Raw genomic sequence first — 19,357 nt, forward strand, 5'->3', positions numbered from 1 at the left:
TGTAGAGAATAGTTAAATGAATCAGAAGTTACTCATAAATGTTGTTGCTCCTTTAGCCCCATTGTAAGTTTTATGATGTGTTTCACTCCAGACTGATTTTCTTGTCAGTACTCTTTTCATGTATGAATCCTTTAGTAAATGATGTTTAAGATAGTGAAGGTCATCTTTCCCTGACAGCCAGAATATAGAAAGAATGACATTTTTTGTTTCAGTTGGAAAATATTTGATAAGCATATAGGCTTAATGAATTGCAGGAGAATAAAGGTATATTAAAATGTTTTCACTGAATAACTCTGTTGTGTGAGACTGACAAATTTGTAATTAATTAATAAACAGGTGTTCAGATAGTGATTAATTAGTAGCTCAGTATATATACAATTACTGTGTTCAGTGCAATATTGAAATAAGTTATGAAATATTTAAAAGCACAAAGGTTTTTTTAAGTAATTACTGTTTTAATTACTGACTTTCAATAGGTTATATTACATCAAGAAGGCCATATGGATGATGGTCTAACCTTACAAAGATGTCAGCACGAGGAATCCCAGGCTGCTCGAATCATTCGCAATACTACAAGCTTATTCAGCCAGTTTATAAGGTAGTTATTACCATCTTATATACAACCATTTTTTGCTTGTTTGTTATTTAGAGTATTCTGAAATTATACGAATTTATCTAACATTTATAATTTATATTATCTAACATTTATCTAACATTTATAATTTATCCTTGTTTCCTGCTTTCATGTATTTCTACTTAGAAGCTGTTAGCAATATATTTTTGCTGACTTAAGTTTGTCATTTTGATGAGTAATGCCATTAAATAGATAAAGCAGCTTATTTAAGATTATTTACATAAAATCCAATACCCTGAAACCAGAAGCAAACTGGATCATAATCCAGGTTGAAGAAAACGTGCTAAATTATCTCAGTGTAACTCCATTAGTAAGTATTCTACAGTAGCTAGAACTTCCCAATATTCATAACAGGGTTCTTATTTTTCTGTTTTTCTTGGTAGACCAAATATTATAGTTAACTCTATTCAAATTTGTCAAACTAATTGAAAGGAGTATTGATGCCTAATACTGTTTAGATCAAAAATACGAGGGGAAACCATAGCTGCCCCAAGTCCATGCAAATAAACAACAGAAGGAAGTACAAAATAGATCTCTGCATGTCTGAGAAGAAAATATTGCCTTCAAAATCTGGACTGCAACATTTTACTTCTACCTTTTTAATCACCCATCCTATTGATCCTCCTACATCTCTGTCATGCCTCTGATCATATCTGGAAGATTTAAAGATCATAGGAGAGGCAGTCCTCTCTGGTGAACTGTATGCAGTATAACAGTGGTGCAGTTGACGCACCTGAGGGATGGGATGCCATTCAGAGGGACCTGGAGAAGCTCAAGAAGTGGGCCCACATGAGGTTCAACAAGGCAAGGTCCTGCACCTGGGTGGGGGCAACCCCTGGTATCAATACAGGATGGGGGATGAAGGGGTTGAGAGCAGCCCTGCAGAGAAAGGCTTGTTAGAGGGGTATTGGTGGATGAAAAGCTGTACGTGGGCTGGCAATGTGCACTCACGGCCCAGAAAGCCAACAATATCCTGGGCTGCATAAAAAGAAGTAGGGCCAGCAGGTCGAGGGAGGTAATTCCGCCCCTCTATTCCACTCTGGTGAGACCCAACCTGGAGTACTGCATCCAGCTCTGGAGTCCTCAGTAAAGGAAAGACGTGGGCCTGTTGGAGTGGGTCCAGAGGAGGGCCACAAGAATGATCAGAGGGGAGGGCTGGAACACCTGTCCTGTGAAGAAAGGCTGAGAGGGTTGGGGTTGTTTAGCCTGGAAACAAGAAGGCTCTGGGAGGAGCTTATTGTGGCCTTTTAATACTTAAAGGGGGCTTATAAGAAAGATGGGGACAGACTTTAGTAGGGCCTGTAGTGATAGGACAAGGGATAATGGTTTTAGACTATAAGAGGATAGATCTAGACTAGATATAAGGAACAATTTTTTTACAATAAGGGTGGTGAAAGACTGGAACAGGCTGCCCAAAGAGGTGGTAGATGCCCCATCCCTGGAAACATGCAAGGTCAGGTTGGATGGGGCCCTGAGCAACCTGGTCTAGTGGAAGATGTCCCTGCTCATTGCAGGGGGGATTGGACTAGATGACCTTTAAAGGTCCCTTCCAACCCAAACCATTGTATGATTCTATGATAACAGATTATATGCAGTAACAACAGTTAGGGCAGAAGGCTAACTGTGAGCTGAGAAAGTAAAAGGAACAACTTCTTAACTTCTCTTTCTCAGCTAAATTATTATGTGAGCATTCCTAAATCCCCTGTTTAAACCAACATGTTTATTTGCACTGGAATGGATGTATGGGTATTCAAAGTCAGTAACAGAATCTCAGCAGAGAGGTGGTGACTATATCTGATTTTAAGGAATAATTCAAGTTGTGATTCTAAGACTTTAGAACAGAATCAATAGAATTACATTCTGAATAGTATTTATCTTCCTAGTCTTTGCTCTACTAGAGGACAACACAGTTAGTAGTTATAGTTCAGTAAGCATTATCTGGGATTGGGCTGTTGCACTAACTGTGTAATAGAACTCAAGAACTAATGTGGAAACAGTCATGGCTATTTCCACAGATGAAAACACCAAAGCCCTTGGATACTTGGGCATTGTGAAACATGGAATATATGAGTACCCTAAGCATGGAGTCAATACTACAAAGGACATTAGAAAGTCAGGGAAATCAAACAATTTAACTTGACACCAGACTTGCTCTGTCATAATCCTGATTTGAGTTGTACTTTGTGAGTAGTTGCCTGATATCCTTGCTACATGTATGTCAACATAATTCCTTTCTTTTCATGGAAGAATACAATCTTGGCCAATAGAAAAACAAATGTGTTGGATATGAATATAATTTAAAGCAGTTTATATAAATTTGTACGTTGCTGACTATTGACCCTTTGTATGCTGAATCTTAATTGACAAAATGAGCATGAAAAGATACTGTATTTATCACATTTCGTCCCTATTTTGGTTTTCTGTATTGAAGCCTGTATTTAAACAATATTATTTATGAAATAGATTTTCTGAATCAAAATTTGACTTGCTTTCTCCTTATTAATGTACTCGCTTCAGCTTAAATTTTTTGAATCTTCTTGAAATCTATGTTGTGCTTAAAAAGGTTTGTTCTACTGCTGTATATCATCTGGCTTGTCAATTTGTACAAAACTGTTCAGAATATTTTCTGTCGCTTATTAGTCTAGCTTAATTTTGACAGACCTTAGTTACCAATAAGTCTGAAACTTTAGATGGAAATAATTCTAAACTGATTGTTCTGATAAGGGCTTTAGTATTTGGATAGTGAGGGGAAGTATCATGAAAACGGCCTTACATATGTGGTTGTATTTGACTTTTTGAATAACACCTTTAGCTATGTTAGTTTGAAAATATGGGGCATTTTGAAGCATAATTTTATTATGCTATTGCTTTTGTTACTTTTGTTTCCCTTCCTTTCTCCTATTATTTAGAGTAAATTGTTCAGGACATTTTTTCTTACATTAGTAAACTTACAGGATAATAGCTTTTTAGGAGAAGCAGCAAGACAAAGATCTTCAGTGAAAGTTCCATGTTTCCTTCAATATAGCTCTTCCATATGATATGGTTTTGTCTGAAGATTTTTAGGGTAAAATACAATACTGTGTCAATGCATATTCATTTATAATTGCTGAGATCAACATATAAGAATATACAATAAAATCGGTAAGAATTTATTTAGTACTGAAGAAATTACTTTTTCACAGTACTTGGCAGAAGTTTTAATTATGATGATCAAGTGATCATCCTTGTTTTACTGCCTAATAGACTAAAAAAAAAAAAAAAAAAGAAAAATTAGTTTATAATTAAGAATTTGCTTTCATAGAACCCTCCATATGAGACTGTGTTTAAAACATTACTTGTCCAGTATCACAAGTGACTACACTACTAGTTTGCATTTCCTGTGCTGAGGATATAAAAACAGAGCCACCATTTTTCAAGCCTGCTTTTCTTTAATTTCCTATATAGAGTTGATACAGAAGACCTAATTAATGGTTAGGATTACCTGTTATTTTTGTATTCTTTGTCTAGAAGACTGGGGGTGTACAGCCTCAATAACTGCTACTATTTTAGACCATCTGCACATTACATCTATATCATCAATAGGATTTCAAGTATCTAAAAAAAATCATTTACTGTAAGAAAGGACTTTGGTACATCTTTCTTCTCTGTTTCATCTTTTTGCTGACATATTGTTTCTTCTGCTCATTTTTGCAGGTTTTTTAATCTTTCTTTCTCTTTACATCAGTGCAGAAAGGGAAACATGATTCCACTTCAGGAAGCTCTGAGCACCGGACACACAAACAATAGATGTTTGAATGATTTGCAATTCAGATCAGCTCTTGCTCATACACATATGCCATATGTATAAAAAGACTTGATTTAGATACCAACAGAAAATAGGCTGCTACATAATACTGTACATTACAGTGTGAAAATGAATAATGCTGCCAGTCTTTCTCGTTGTTTTCCTTAGTGGAAACAACAGAACACTATCACCCACTGCCCTGCCTGTTGAGGAGATGGCTCAGACTCTGCAAGACCTGATTACTTACTTCCAGCTTCCCGAAGAAGACCTGGAACATGAAGATAAGCAAAGCAAGCTTCGGTCCCTGAAAAACAGACAAAATCTATTCAAAGAAGAGGTACAGAGAGAGGAATTGTTGCATTATTTTAAGTGTATCATGTCACAAACATTGAGAAGAATCTAAACTGTATCATCTAGATGCATGCATATGATTTATAATGTAAAGTTCCGTGGCTGATATATATATAAAAAATAGACTGTAATGCTATATGATAACTTGCTGTTACGTATTCTTCACTTTCACACTTGTCACAGGCCACAAGCGGTCTCTCATAAAATTTGGTCTTACTACTTCTGAGCATCTTTAAACAGATGTCATTTATAAAAGAAATTATTATGACAAGAAATTTTTTTCAGTCTATGAAGTTACACATTCTGGATACCTCAAATGAATAATAAATATAGTATCAATGATTGATGTTATTTCTGATGTCTTGCCTGTCCACCAGGATGTGAAACAGGAACTTTTTATCTCTAAAAACTGGAAAAATACTAGTTTTAGAGAAGGATATACATCACATACTTGTAGAATTGCTCCTCTCTGAACATGGAATAATTACACTTCTGTATATGCAGGAAATATATTTTACAATGTTTTTAGATATGTTTGGATTGCTTGCAGGTTTTCAATACCATTTTAGTCTCCAGTCAAATGGAAGTTAAAAATCTATTCTAGTATTTGAACTTGTTTGTTTTACAGATATTTTATTGGATAGTGAAATTTCCACCTTTTTTCATCAACAAAATTCCTTTAAGTGGTTTTTTTCCTATGTAAAGAAGATTCTGTGTAAAAAAGAATCTATTCATAAAAACTATAAAAGCTGTTATTGTCAGCTTTGTTTATTCCTTACCTTTTGTAATACTTAGCTGAGTAAGGAACAGTATAGAATGATTCTTTGAAATGCACGATTTTAATATAGAAAAATACATACTCAAATCTTTTAAGCACAATAGTTTGGTTTTTTTTAATCTAAGATGATGCAACTTTTAAATGTGTACAGGAAAAAATAATTTAAAAAACCAGCAAATGCTTTGTCATGTACAGTTGGTTTTTTTCTCTGTCATATGCTTTTAGGGAATGCTGGCACTAGTTTTGAATTGCATTGATCGCTTAAATGACTACAACAGCGCAGCTCATTTTGCAGGAATTGCAAGAGAAGAACATGGTACAGCATGGAAAGAAATTCTGAATCTCCTTTACAAATTGTTAGGTAAGTTTTTCAATAATCTACTAATGTAAAAAAAACAGGATACGTATTCTTTATATTCTACTTGCTACTTCACCACCAAAGAAGAATATTTTGTGTGTTATTCATTCTATCATGTAAATTACAGAATTTCTTCCATATACTTACTGATATTTATTACAGAGTACAGAGTTTATTGAACAATGATACAGCAGAAAAATAAATCTCAGCTAAGAGAAAAAATTGGTGCAGCATGCCAAATGCATATCTTTTTTTTTTTAAATGTACTTGTAGTATGCAAATAGGTGTGAATTATTACTTTAAAAATTAGAAAAACTGGAAAACAGTCTTTATATATGAAGCTGAAGAGAAGCCTAAAAGTATTTCAGAACTTGTAGGTTTACTGAATCCACATTTGTCACTTGAGGCTTAGATTTAGATGTTCATAAAAATAATTACATAAAACAGAAATGAAAAGATTTCTTCAATTTCAGTGCCATGCTTTCTGGAATGAACTGCTCCTGTGTTGTAATAGGGACAAAATTATATAGTAGGGTGGGAGAAGCGTGTATATGCGTATTTCTTTAAATCACTAATTTGATACTTAAGTTGCATAATTCCTCATATAGGAGAATTTTGTCTTCTGATGGAGTTTAAATATAGTCTAATTTCATTACAAAGAAAGTTAGTCCCAAACCATAGTAAAATAGGCAAGGGGAGGGTTAGGACATGAATAAAACAAACCAGGGACAGTGCTTTGAAGCATGAGATTATTCACATAGCACAGATGTGCAGATGCTTCTGGTGAAATCTTCTCATTGCTTTAGAAAGTTATGAGATACCGTTGCCTTCATTTTACTACGTTCTTATGAGTTCAAATAAAAGTAGTGTGAAAAAAACCCTCTGTAATGCTATGCAGGTCTTCTCAGATTTTGTCTTGATTTTCTTCTGCAGGTACATCTTGAACACACTTGTTCTGATGTAATAAATATTAAGTTAATGCTTCATACTAAAAATCCTTTACAATTGTGTGCAAAAGGCTTTTTTTGTTTTTCTAATAACTTCTGGAAGAAAGAAAATCAGTACTGCTTGAAATACTTGAATGCTGATAAACTTTCAAAGTGCAGTTAAATAACATTGTGTTCTGCACTGCTGAAGACTAAAAGCTATCCATTCTATGACATGTTTTAATGAGAAAGCAGAGCTAAAGAGCAGTACACTTAACCTGCACTTGAGCTTAAACTTCTGCATGTGATCTTCCCACGCATTGGTAGGAAGAAATAGAAAAAGAAGTGCCTCTTGATCATGACAGTGCTTGATATTTGCATCAAACAAGGGTGGTGGATAATATCTATTTAAATTTAACAATAAAATAAAATATAAACAAAACATTTTTTTTGCTGAAATTCTTATTTATCCAGTAGACCCCTGTCAACTTCAGAAACTACATGCTCTTTAGAAGTTATGTCAGTTGCTGATACTCAAATTAATGAAAATCTTAATTCTTCATTACCGTAAGACGTGTATTTAGGATTTGTCTGTTTATTATTTTGTGAAGTTGTTATAAAAATTGTGTTTAAATATATGTGATTAACATTGGTGATCTAAAAAGGAAATCTCTTGTTATAAAATTATACCTTGTGGATTTTTTTCCAGCTGCTCTCATTCGTGGCAACAGAAACAATTGTACTCAGTTTTCCAGTAACCTCGATTGGCTAATAAGTAAATTGGACAGATTAGAATCTTCCTCAGGTGAGACTCACTTTTATCAGTGTCAATTAACTATCAATACACCATACACAACTGTCTTACATTATAAATGTCAGAGCAGTTTTCCTTGAAAACAACATGCCTTAGAAAACAAATACACTGCATTTTTTTTTTTTAATAGAGCAAAGTGTTACGTTTAAACAGACATTTTTGTGGCATTTTTTTGGCTCCATTCATTTGGTATGTGCGATACCACATCCAATCAGTGTTGAACGAGACTTTGGTGAATTAATGGACTGGGTCAGACAGTATCAAGACTACTGTCCCATTGCTATCCAATAGCACCAAAGTTTGTGGGCACAAGATCAAAGAACATATATTTATAGAGAGAGAGAAGTTTTTTTTTCACTATGGGCTGTTCATCAAAATATCAAAATACTATGCAATGCTCCCTAGTAAAACCTTTATCTCTCTCATTGAAAAGCATTTGCATTTTTCTCAAGTGGTTTTAAAATTGTGGCTATTTTCAAAAGAAAACAGAAATTAACAGCTTCAAAATGCATTTAAGTGTAATGCAGTTCACATCATAGTCATACCAATGCTCTTTAAAAGTGTTTTCATTCCCTTTTTAGGCTGGAGAAATGATAGCATCTCTTAAGATACTCTGTTATTTACTGAGCTTTTAGATTGTGTTCAGTTGCACAGGTGATTTAATTACAACATTATTTCTGTGGCCTTCATACAGGTATTTTGGAAGTGTTGCACTGCATCTTGGTTGAAAGCCCAGAAGCTTTAAATATAATAGCTGAGGAGCACATCAAATCCATTATTTCATTGTTGGATAAACACGGGCGCAATTACAAGGTATGTTTGGAAAAACTAAGAATGTATTGATAATCTTACAATGATTTGTGGGAAAAAACTCAGAGAAATGTCTACATGGAAATATGTGATTCTAGTACCTTCAACGGAATAAAATAACCTTGAAGTACATCTGCAAAATTGCTTTGTTGAGATTGAAAAATGTGTAATATATAATTGCTTTTCACTTTCAAATACAGCAAATATGTATGACAAGCAAATAGTTAAGAGATATTGATAACCAGCCAGAACTTTGGATTTGCTGAGAAAATGAAGCATTCTGATTCTGTAAGCACGTGGACAGAGTAGCTTGCTTTGTGATGCAGGGCTCTGCAGAAGCAGTGAACTATGTTGTTGTATCTGCAGAAAGACAGAACTAAATCCTGCGAAGTCATTCCTTACTTACGTAATAATAATAGTAGCAGAAAAGAACAAAATAAAATGAGAAATTGGAAAAATAATCCAAGTATCTGAAAACACAGGTGTTCAGAAGAAAGAAAAAAACCCTGAGTTATACCAGAAGAAATAATGGTGGAAATTAATTTAGACATCACTGTGCAATTTATTATGACAGAAGAAGGTGAACACAGTTTCTGGCTGCGATCAGGATGACATCACAACACAGAGGAAGATATAGTTTTATGTGTGATTTTCTGATGTGAGTTTCCTTCCTCAATTAAAATTTTATTTGAAAGACTGATAACCTGGAGGAAGAACAGATAAAGTTTTAGTGAGCTGAAATTACTGATTTACAGGTGAAGATAATACAGAGAACCTAATGAACTACAGATATGGAAGGTAGAGAAGTTACTTTTAAGCATGGTTAAGGAGTATGAACTGATATAAGTAGGCATAAGAAAAAAGTTGGAATTGCAACGGTACATTTAGTTTACTATTTTTAGCTGTTAGCAAGATTATTGTGCTCTGCCAGTCACCTACAAAAAGAATGTTTCAGCTGGAGCATCCTAATGTAGACCTCCTAGTGAGAACTTAAAGCAGAAAAGGAAAATGTATACAGGAGAAGAACTAGACTGGGTAACAGATTTGTGCATTTCCATTTGTAATGTTTTTGACTAAACATCAGTAAGTAATGAAGTAATGTGAAGTAATGAATTTATTTGTTACTCTGGAAACAGTATATAATTTTCTCCTCCTAGATTAGAAATTATGTAGTGATTTAGGAAATAAGAAACAGTAATATTACTAACCAAAATTGTCACTGAAATTATTGAATTGAAATTGAAATTTGAAAGATTTTTTTAATGAAAAGTTTTATGTCAGAAAGATGGTCAGTGAGTGCATAGAGATTATTTAAACAGTTTATATGTAAATTCTGAGTTATTGATTCTCATTAATGTTATTAAGACACTTTACAGCTGAGTATTCGTCAGAGTTTCTGTGGTTATTTAAGTTACTGCCTCTATCCTTCTGCTAGAGGTTTCGGCCGAATAACAGAGATGGTAGAAAGAAAAATGAGTGGGCTGAGACATAGCAAAGTTCACAATATATTAGCTTAAACTTCTGTTGAGGGTGGTTTTGTGCTAACCCACTGGGCAGAGAACAGGAGTGGCTAAAAGAAATGTTCCATTCTGTTCTGCTGACTCTTGTGTTCTACAGTGGTTTCCAAAATGGTAATCAACAGTGTGAAGATGGTGTTGGAGACGGTCTTTAAAGGGTTTAGACCATTTGGGCTCATTGCTCAATGATTGCTTGTCAGAGCTCAAGTGCATCTTTAAGCTTCTCTGTTTTTTGCAAAAGTGTGCAGCTTTGCTCCTCAGCGTTAAACAACGCTATGTTACGGTGTTCTCTCTTTCAAAACCTTTTGCTCCAGTACTCTGTGGGAGAATTATGTCAATCTCTTTCACTTCTCAGACTGTGACCAAAAAAAAGAAAGCTGAAACTTTAGAATAAGATCTTTCTGAAACTGTTTTGCTTTATAGTGAATTCTTTTAAATGTTTTTCATTTTAAAAATAAATTGATTACTTTTCATATTGAAAACATGCTTTCAGAACAGATTCATAAGCAGTCTGAGAATTACAGTTGAGAATCGTCCACTAATTTTGCTCAGAAAGTTTTTTGGGCTGCAGTAAATTTCTCAATTTCATTTTACATTTCAAATTTTTAATAAGATTTAATTAAAAAAAATGACATACAGCTGTTATAGCTTTGCTTTTTTCTTATAGAAATGAGACTAAGAAATCTCAAAGGAAGGTTTTTTGAGGCATTTTGCAAACCCTGTGTTCTGAATTTGTGTTCCATGAATGTTTGATATCCTCTATCAGTAGTACAGACTACACTCGGTCCATATGTGTGAAAAATATTTAGAAAGTAATAATGATAATATGTATTATATTCTTTGCTTTAGACCTATTCTGAATGTGAATTAAGCTAACAACTGAATAATAGTATATGCAGCTGCATGTAGCCGACTTTCGTCTGTTTTTTTTTTTTCCTAAGGTTCTGGATGTGCTTTGCTCTCTCTGTGTCTGTAATGGAGTTGCAGTTCGTGCCAATCAAAATTTGATCTGTGACAATCTACTGCCTCGAAGAGACTTACTCTTGCAAACACGTTTGATTAATGATGTGACAAGGTATAGTGACATGTTTTATTGTTATATTAGAAAGAAAGGAACTTACATGTCTTCAATAATTGATTGAAGAAAATACTGTAACCTAAGAGATGTTCCATAGCTTTCAATATTGAGACGCACGTTTTAGGAAGTGTTTATGTATTAACTTCTGAAAAACTCATTTTTATTAACAATATGGCAATTGTAATGGAAACTGTGCTCAGATAGAAATTGCTGATTAATAAGAAGATCTGTTCTGAAATGGAAAGATGAAAGTTGCTTGTTTCTCATTCAAAACAGAGCATGGCTTTACCTAATAATTATTACGGAGTATGTAAACATGCTGTGACGTATTTGTGTGTTTTAAGAGGGATTTGATTTCCTGGCAACCTCACTTGATTTTAGGAAATGATCTTGTTATTCTTTTGACTATAAATTTTTCAAAGTGTGGAACCTATACCTTAGAAGATGATTCTACAGCAGCTTTATAAAGTCATAAAATGGGTCACTATTTTAAATATTATAAGCAAAATGTCAACATCTACACTTGTCATATTTGCAAAGTGAATTTGACTCTTATACAGCAGTATAATTCATATGTCACGTTTTAAGTTTACACTAACTGGCTTACATTTTCTTTCTTAGCATAAGGCCAAACATATTTTTGGGTGTTGCTGAGGGCTCTGCACAATACAAGAAGTGGTACTTTGAGTTAATAATTGATCAGGTTGATCCATTCTTGACGGCAGAACCTACCCATTTACGAGTTGGATGGGCCTCTACTTCAGGTTATGCCCCCTATCCTGGAGGTGGAGAAGGATGGGGAGGCAATGGTGTTGGTGATGACCTGTACTCTTACGGTTTTGATGGCCTTCATCTGTGGTCTGGTAAGTACTTTGTTCACTTCCACTTCTTACATTTTGGAGTTACCTACCTTTACCTTCAGTACCTGTTTGTAGATAGCATGCTATTTTATAGTGAGCTACATTCAGAACTCCAGGATACTGTGAAGTTATATAGAATTTCAGATCAGACTTCTTGTCTGAGATTTTAGTCAATATTGAATTATACCAATTATGCTTTCTAGCAGATAGCTTCTATTTTCATGATTTTGAGGAAAAAATTGCATTTTCCAGATCTAGATCAATACTGACTTAGGCCTCTCTGTTCAAAATCATTGGATGTATTGACCTCAGACAAATTCATTGTATACGGATCTACATTCGCAGTATTATTTCACTTTGTATGTACAGTTGAAGTAAAATAACATTATTTTCCTCACACCTATTGATAAATGTAATAAATTGAATTTAAATTTTTATAAATAGTTTCATAAAAGATAATTTTGGCATTGCTACACTGTTACCAACTTCAGTTGTTTTTAGAACATAGATTTCTGTGGTGTAATATCAAACTGAAAACCTGTAATTGCTATGCTGTTTGAAAAAATATTTTTCATATTATTATCTAAAATAGGCTTAGCAGAATAAAACAGATTTTTTGCTAGGAATGCTTCTTAATGTGTGTAGTATTGTAGGAGACTCTCAATAAGTACTGCATTGAAGTGGTTACACTTGCAGTTTATAAAGAAGGGAGTTAATGGTTGCCAGCAAATGCATATTTTGTGGTCACTTAAGGATCAGTGATGGTAAACTTGTGGCTTAGATTTAGATGTTCTTTGTTCAAACAAACTGAAGATGTTAGTGGGCTGAGTTAATGAAAAAGTGGAAGTCACAGCCCATGCAGTCAGGTAGATCTGAGTATGAGCTCTAGAAGAGTAAAAGGAGTTTACAGGAGGGTTCATCTGAAGTGTTGCAGCTCAAATATTTTTTGAGCGTGTTATAAAGAATAACCACTGAGGGAAAAAGGAGAAAACAGAAGAAACTGATTAAGATGCGTTGGAGAGGGATTAGTGAGAGCCCTCTGGGGCGCATAGTTAGCTGGGAAGTGGCTTTGAAGCTATTAGCAGGGCTGTTGTTTTTTTGTGTGGTTATCCCTGCCCCAATACTATACCCAGGGAAAGGGAACTAGAATACACTTTTTGTAAACAGACAGGTTTTTCACAGCAAGAGTACCTTTTAATCGTGTCAGTGTATGTTCCTATAGAAACAACCAGCAAAGTGCTGTTGGCTAATTGTAGGAATCAAATGGCAACACAGGAAATGCTGATGGTTGGTTTTGCTTTCTTAAAGTTCCTAAATATTCTCTAAATAAGGAACACTTCAGAGAATAAATAATGCATAAGGCTATAAAATAAGAAAATGTTTAGGTAATTAGTTATATACCCTTAATTGCATCATCTGCTATCTTTGTAACATCATTCTTAATCAAACTATCAGTAAGTAATGAAAGGAGAAAGAAAAGCAGTAGGAAGCAAAACAGTTGCTAAAATTTCTAGAAGATTTTACATATGTATTGTACTTACATCAATATTTAAAACAGAGGTCTGGCAATTAGGTTTTGTGCCTAAAATGTGTAACAATCTATCTTAATTGGTAAAGGTCTTTTATTCATGTTGAAGATTTTTTAAGAGTATAGATGAAACTGGAGGATCACCTTTTATTAACATTGTATTAATATGGTCTAAAATTTTATTTTCTCTGGCTTATACCTTTGAGAGCAAATTTTATTGGCTGAGTCTCTGCCTCAAGATAGAATTGAGTTGAAAATTGAGTTCATTTTCTGGAATGAGATGTGGACATTTTTTTCCAAAGTTAGACAATTCTGGCCACCTTTTCTCTGTAATGTTCAAACACTGAGTTAGGAATGTAACATGTTGTTGTAAAGGACATTTTGTAACAATTTGTTTCACCAGGAATTTAATTTTCTATGTTTCCTGTAAAAGTATTTTAAATTTTTTTCAAAAGACTTAGCAAAAACTTCAGTATCAGCACACTCTATAGCTGTGTCTTATTTTAACAGTTTTGTTTCTCGAGTGTGTAGCCATCCATGAGCATTCAGAAGTTTGGGGGAAAAAAATAGACATGATTTCAGTCCTTGTGTGTGCAATCTTTAATTATGAACTAGCATGTTATTTTTCCTTCCAGACCTCTCTTGCATACAGTAAATGATGGTTATTTTTTAGCTTGTTCAATTTATGGCTTGTGCTTTATTTACTGTACACTATTCAAGACATGTAGGCAAAATCATTGATTTCCTCATATTTCTCAGTGCCTTGAAATGCCATATACAGCGTACTCTTAGTTACTCAGGAAAGGATAGTGTGGGGCCATGCAATTAAAAGGTGTATTATAAATACAGCGTACACGGTGAATTTGATTTTATGGCCTTAATTCTAACATTTCCTAATTTGGGTGTGTTTGACGTTTCAATTATATTAACATTGTTCTAGCATAGGATTTTGTATATAAAAAATATGTGTGTGTGTATGTGCATGCACACATAATTAAATTTTTTTTCCCAGCACTACTGAACAATTCTCAAATGACAGAAATAATGATTTTTGGGAGTAGGCTGGGAGGCATCTGTAACATACTCCATTACAAAAGGCTGAATAAATACTAATACAAAATTAAACACTAATTGAACCTCAGAAATACAGTGCTGGGAATTCTCTTAAACTTCATCTCCTGCAGTAAGGAAAAATTCAGAGTACTTAAATGGTCCTGAACAGTTGACTTGACTTGTTCTTGAGAAGTTCCAAACACAATAATTTGGAATAGTGCTTACTTGCTTTACAGTTAAAATACCATGTTTTCAACGGAATTGTTTGGAAAGGAATACTGAAGAGATATTCCTTGGCTAAAAATATACTCAGATACTCAAATGTGATTGAAAAACTGCGGTTATCTGTAAATGTGTGTAGTTAGATTACTTCAGATATTTTATCTCTTAGTTAATTGTTACTATAATTGCTGTGTCCTGTGCATGGCTGTTCCGCCTTCCAGGTAGGGAAAATGAAGCTCCCTCTGTTTAGTGCATGGGTGTAGTTGATAAAGAAAACCTGCCAATTAAATTCTTGATCCTTTTTTTTTTTTATAATTCTGCCTCTTGATACTGTAAACCTGGATATTAGTCATAATCACAGCTCCAGTAGAATTATAGAGTCATAGAATAGTTTGGGTTGGCAGGGACCTTTAACGATCATCTAGTCCAACCCTCCTACCATGGACAGGGATGTCTTTCACTAGGTCAGGTTGCTCAAAGCCCTGTCCAACCTGACCTTGAACACTGCCAATGACAGGGCATCCACAACTTTTATGGGGAAACTGTTCCAGTGTCTCACCACTGAATATTGACAGATATGTGAATCTGATATTTCACAAATAACTAAAGAAAAAAAAAATTGGATATATCAATGTTAGCTTTATAAAGAAGGCATCATTTACTGTACCTCAGTACTCTTGCATTAGGCTTGAGTGGGAACTTGCATGATTTCAGCTTAGCATGTTCTGTCTTGTGAACAGTGTCAGAAGGCTCAAGTGATTTGCTCAGTTTATGCACTTTTCTGCCACATAACAGTTTCAAGAATGTTAACTCAATGTCTGTCTGTAAAAGGAGAACTGTTCATAAAACAGATGAAGGCAAGATCATGTCTTCATGACTACAAACAAAAAACTCGATGGTGTTTTTGAGAAAATAATTTCATTTTTAAAGCTGTGAGAGTCTGCTTAAAGCTTCTGATTACTGAATAATTTTATCCTAGGTCGAGTACCCAGAGCTGTAGCATCTGTCAATCAGCATTTATTAGCATCTGATGATGTGGTTAGCTGCTGCTTGGATTTAGGTGTACCCAGTATTTCTTTCCGCATTAATGGACAGCCTGTACAAGGAATGTTTGAGAACTTCAGTATAGAAGGGTTTTTCTTCCCTGTTGTAAGCTTATCAGCAGGTGTAAAGTAAGTACAACTTATTTTTAATTGTTTTCTTTGCTGTATTGTCACGCAAAATATGTATGATTTGTTCTGTTTTGTTGTTTCAGTTCTGCCCAACCAGCAGCTGGGAGGGATGGAGGCAGGAAAGTACTGATTTGTTTAGTGATGATTTCATGTAAGGGTGAAATATGAGCCTGTTCACAATTTGACTGAGTCACAGTGTCTGAAAACCATTATTTTATGTGTGTTTGGTGACCTATGGGAAACTAATTTTGTCTCATTCCAATTATCAGTGGAAAAAAAGCACATTAGAAACACAGCACCACATTTAGCTCTAATTAAAATCCTCATTGGTTTTCTCAGCAGGAAGTAAAAAAATTAAATCATCATGAAAACTAATACTGTATTCACAGTGGGAAACACAAAGAACTGATGAGAAGCAGTTTTGGAATGTTGTTACTAATGTTGCCCATTTCTTACCTGTTTTGTAGCTAAAATACTGAGATTCGTACTTACCATTTTCAGGCTTCGATTGTTATCTTACGTTTAATTCATTTGGAAAATCTTCTGCAAACGTCAGTCTACTTAAGTGGCCAAAATTCTTGTGTTAACATTACAAAGCTGACACAACAACAAAAGACTAGCTTTTACATTATTGTTATAACATGACCAATTTCTGTTCAGTTCATCTTAGAGCATCTTTATTGCTGATATTGACAGGCAACAATTTTAGGAAGGAAAAGCATACAGATAATTAAGGAGAATTCTTTAGTAAGAAAGTTTGGGATTTTTCTGTCTTTCGTAGGCTGAGCATGATTTCTGCATAAAATATGGATAAGTTATGAAAATTTTTCACTATGAAAAAATTCTAATGGTCTAGATGTCAATAGCTGCCAGAAACTGCCAAAGTTAGAAGAAATAATCAGGAGTGGAGTAAGAGATTGTGATGAAGGAGTGAAAAGATGCAAAGGGCTGGCTTTTATTTAAAGGAGGGATTCTCTTATACATGGTAATTTTTGAGAAATGAAGGTTCAGTATGTCCAGAAGAGACAGTATGTAGTTTTTGTAAGTGAAAGAAAGCCCAGGTTATAAATGGCTCATACATTTAGCAATTAAGAAAAAAGAAATCTTTGTTTCTCTGAGGTGAAGTAAATCAGATAACTAGTTCCTTGTGGGCTTTTCCTTCTGTGATCAATACATAAATACTTTGAGCATCTTGTGCTTAAGAGAACCTCCCAGGTGAGAATGCTAACAGAGACCAAACAGAATAAAGGAGGCCTGAGAAGAGCGTAATAAAAAAATCAATTTTCATTTATCCTCTGGGAGTAACCCTACTATGTAGCTGCATTAGTACAAGAGCTTTTGAAAATGTTCATTACTTTTTTTTGTAAGAAATCTGCCTAAACTGGTGTAATTATTTTTCTTCATTCTTATTTGATGTTGTTTGTGTATTTTGTGAGAGCATTTTCCCTTGTAGTTAATAGTAGCTGATGGCAGTAGTAGGTCATATGTCATATGTCATCTTCTGTGTCTGTTAATATCAGAGAAATGTTATTACCTGGGAATCCTGAGTTCCTGAGTGGAGGAGAGTGTTCTACACTGAGCACAAACTCTTATGGTTCTACTTCTGTCGTGGCTTATCTGCTTTTCCTCTGCCTTCTGTGACTTTCTCAGTCTCTGATTCTTGGTCTGCTTCATCATACCATCATCCATTTTTCCTCTCTAAACCCTTGTCAGCACCTGTTTACCCACACTGTCTCTTATTCTTTTTTAACTGTAAGCATTTTCTCCCTATCTATCAATTTTTTCCTCCTTCTACCAGTGATGCTATGAGCTGTACATGTAGTATTACAATATGGCTATTCAAATAATCAAGGAATTTAAACAACAACTCTGTATTCAGAATTAATTTTCTTTTCTTCTGTTCAGATTTATTTAACCTCTTCTTAAAAATGGTATAAACGCAGAGATAAAGAAATATGTGATTAACTTTAAGTGAGCCATCCAACATGTTTTTAGGGAAGTTAGGGGTGTGGGTATGTTGACATGAATAGTCAACATCTTAAAAGTAAATGCCTGGTGCTTTTAGTAATTAAACATGAGGTATATTAAATACTGTTATCATGGGGGTCTTGTCTTTCACAGACAGCCTTTGTAGTAGGCAAAAGACTATTTAGCATAGTCTTGTCATTCAGGCTATGAAAACTAAGTATAATTGCTAGCAAATTGCTAGAATCGTAGGCGCAGTTGCCTATCAAGTGCTTTTATGGAAGTACGTACAGCCCAACTCCACAATGAAGCAAAAGGAGTAGTAATTAACCTAAATCAATCTGTTTAATTATTTCTACCTGTCTTTTAGAAGTTATATTGCTTTATATTTGATTTTCAGGAGGGTTCTTTTTAAGGTTAAGGTCAGACAAATTCAAACAAGTTTTTCAAATTGGAAGATCTGAACATTTTTTCTAAAATGAGACAAAAAGCCACAGCTTCTTGGAGTGTTCAGGTTTTTGAAAGAGAGTGTGCAGCATTAGGAGGATATAGCCTGTGTGGAGGTTTAGATACTGCAATGAAGAGCAGGGAGAAAACAGGCCTTGGAAGGAATGAGAACATCATAAAAAACAGGTGAGACTGAATGGTTTGTTAAACTCAGCAATATTGACCAAGTTGGCAGGAAACAAGGAGCTATTTACTGGGGCGTGGTCAGCAAGGGGAGAATTGCGTGAGTGTCTTTTCATTTCGATTCTTTGACTTTTGTCTATTTAAGAAGTTAGACTTCTAGGTCTTAAAATAGAATTTACCTCCTTTTTATTGTTAAAGTATTTTGTTCTGTGGGGGGGCTTGCCATAAAGAGAGGTCTAAGCTCAAAGTCGTCATATCAAATATTTAGCTGCATTGGGATCATTCAAATATTTTAAACAATGTATTTTTAAAATGAAATTAGAAAGTTCAAGCTTAATAGAAGTAATCAATAATAATATATTTCTTGTGGACATGGAGCTGTTTCAGGTATTTGTGACGTGCTTATGTACATCCTGTTTGAGAAAACCTGTGTGTCTTAATTTTTCTCCTCTTTTTAGATTATGAATGTCTCTTACTGTCAATGAAATATGTTGATCTGATAGTTCTAGTATTTCTAGAAGTGTAAGTAAAAAGTAGTATAGGCTTCTTCTGGTCACACCATCACAACAAATGTATGGCCTTTTTTCTAGACTTAACAATTGTTTTTAATTTTCTGTACTTGTTGACCTCTGGAGATTGCCTACCTGAGGACCAAAGTATGAAGTTGGGTAGTTTTTGTCTTGCTTTTCCTGGTATACTTTTAAATTTATGTGAAAAATACATACCTGAGGAGGAACAGAAAACTTCAGGGGTTTAACAGGATTCTTAGTTACACTTCTGAAACCCATTTCCAGTTGTAGTATTTGGTATAATTTTGTTTGCTTGATTTATGTATTACGAGTATAGTGAGTTTTTTTCACCATGTACTCTGGGTTTT

General features: G+C 34.4%; 1 protein-coding gene across 1 annotated transcript in view; it reads left to right on the top strand.

The window, feature by feature from the left end:
* RYR3 (ryanodine receptor 3) overlaps positions 1-19,357 on the top strand; it is a 239,895-nt gene that overhangs the window by 86,192 nt on the left and 134,346 nt on the right. Inside the window, exons 13-20 of the mRNA XM_059819553.1 lie at positions 477-598; positions 4,587-4,755; positions 5,773-5,908; positions 7,541-7,636; positions 8,340-8,458; positions 10,914-11,047; positions 11,672-11,913; positions 15,693-15,885. Coding sequence (XP_059675536.1) covers positions 477-598; positions 4,587-4,755; positions 5,773-5,908; positions 7,541-7,636; positions 8,340-8,458; positions 10,914-11,047; positions 11,672-11,913; positions 15,693-15,885 — 1,211 coding nt within the window. The remainder of the gene's footprint in view (positions 1-476; positions 599-4,586; positions 4,756-5,772; positions 5,909-7,540; positions 7,637-8,339; positions 8,459-10,913; positions 11,048-11,671; positions 11,914-15,692; positions 15,886-19,357) is intronic.

The sequence above is a fragment of the Gavia stellata genome, chromosome 7 (genome assembly GCF_030936135.1).
Source record: "Gavia stellata isolate bGavSte3 chromosome 7, bGavSte3.hap2, whole genome shotgun sequence".
Lineage (NCBI taxonomy): Eukaryota > Metazoa > Chordata > Aves > Gaviiformes > Gaviidae > Gavia > Gavia stellata.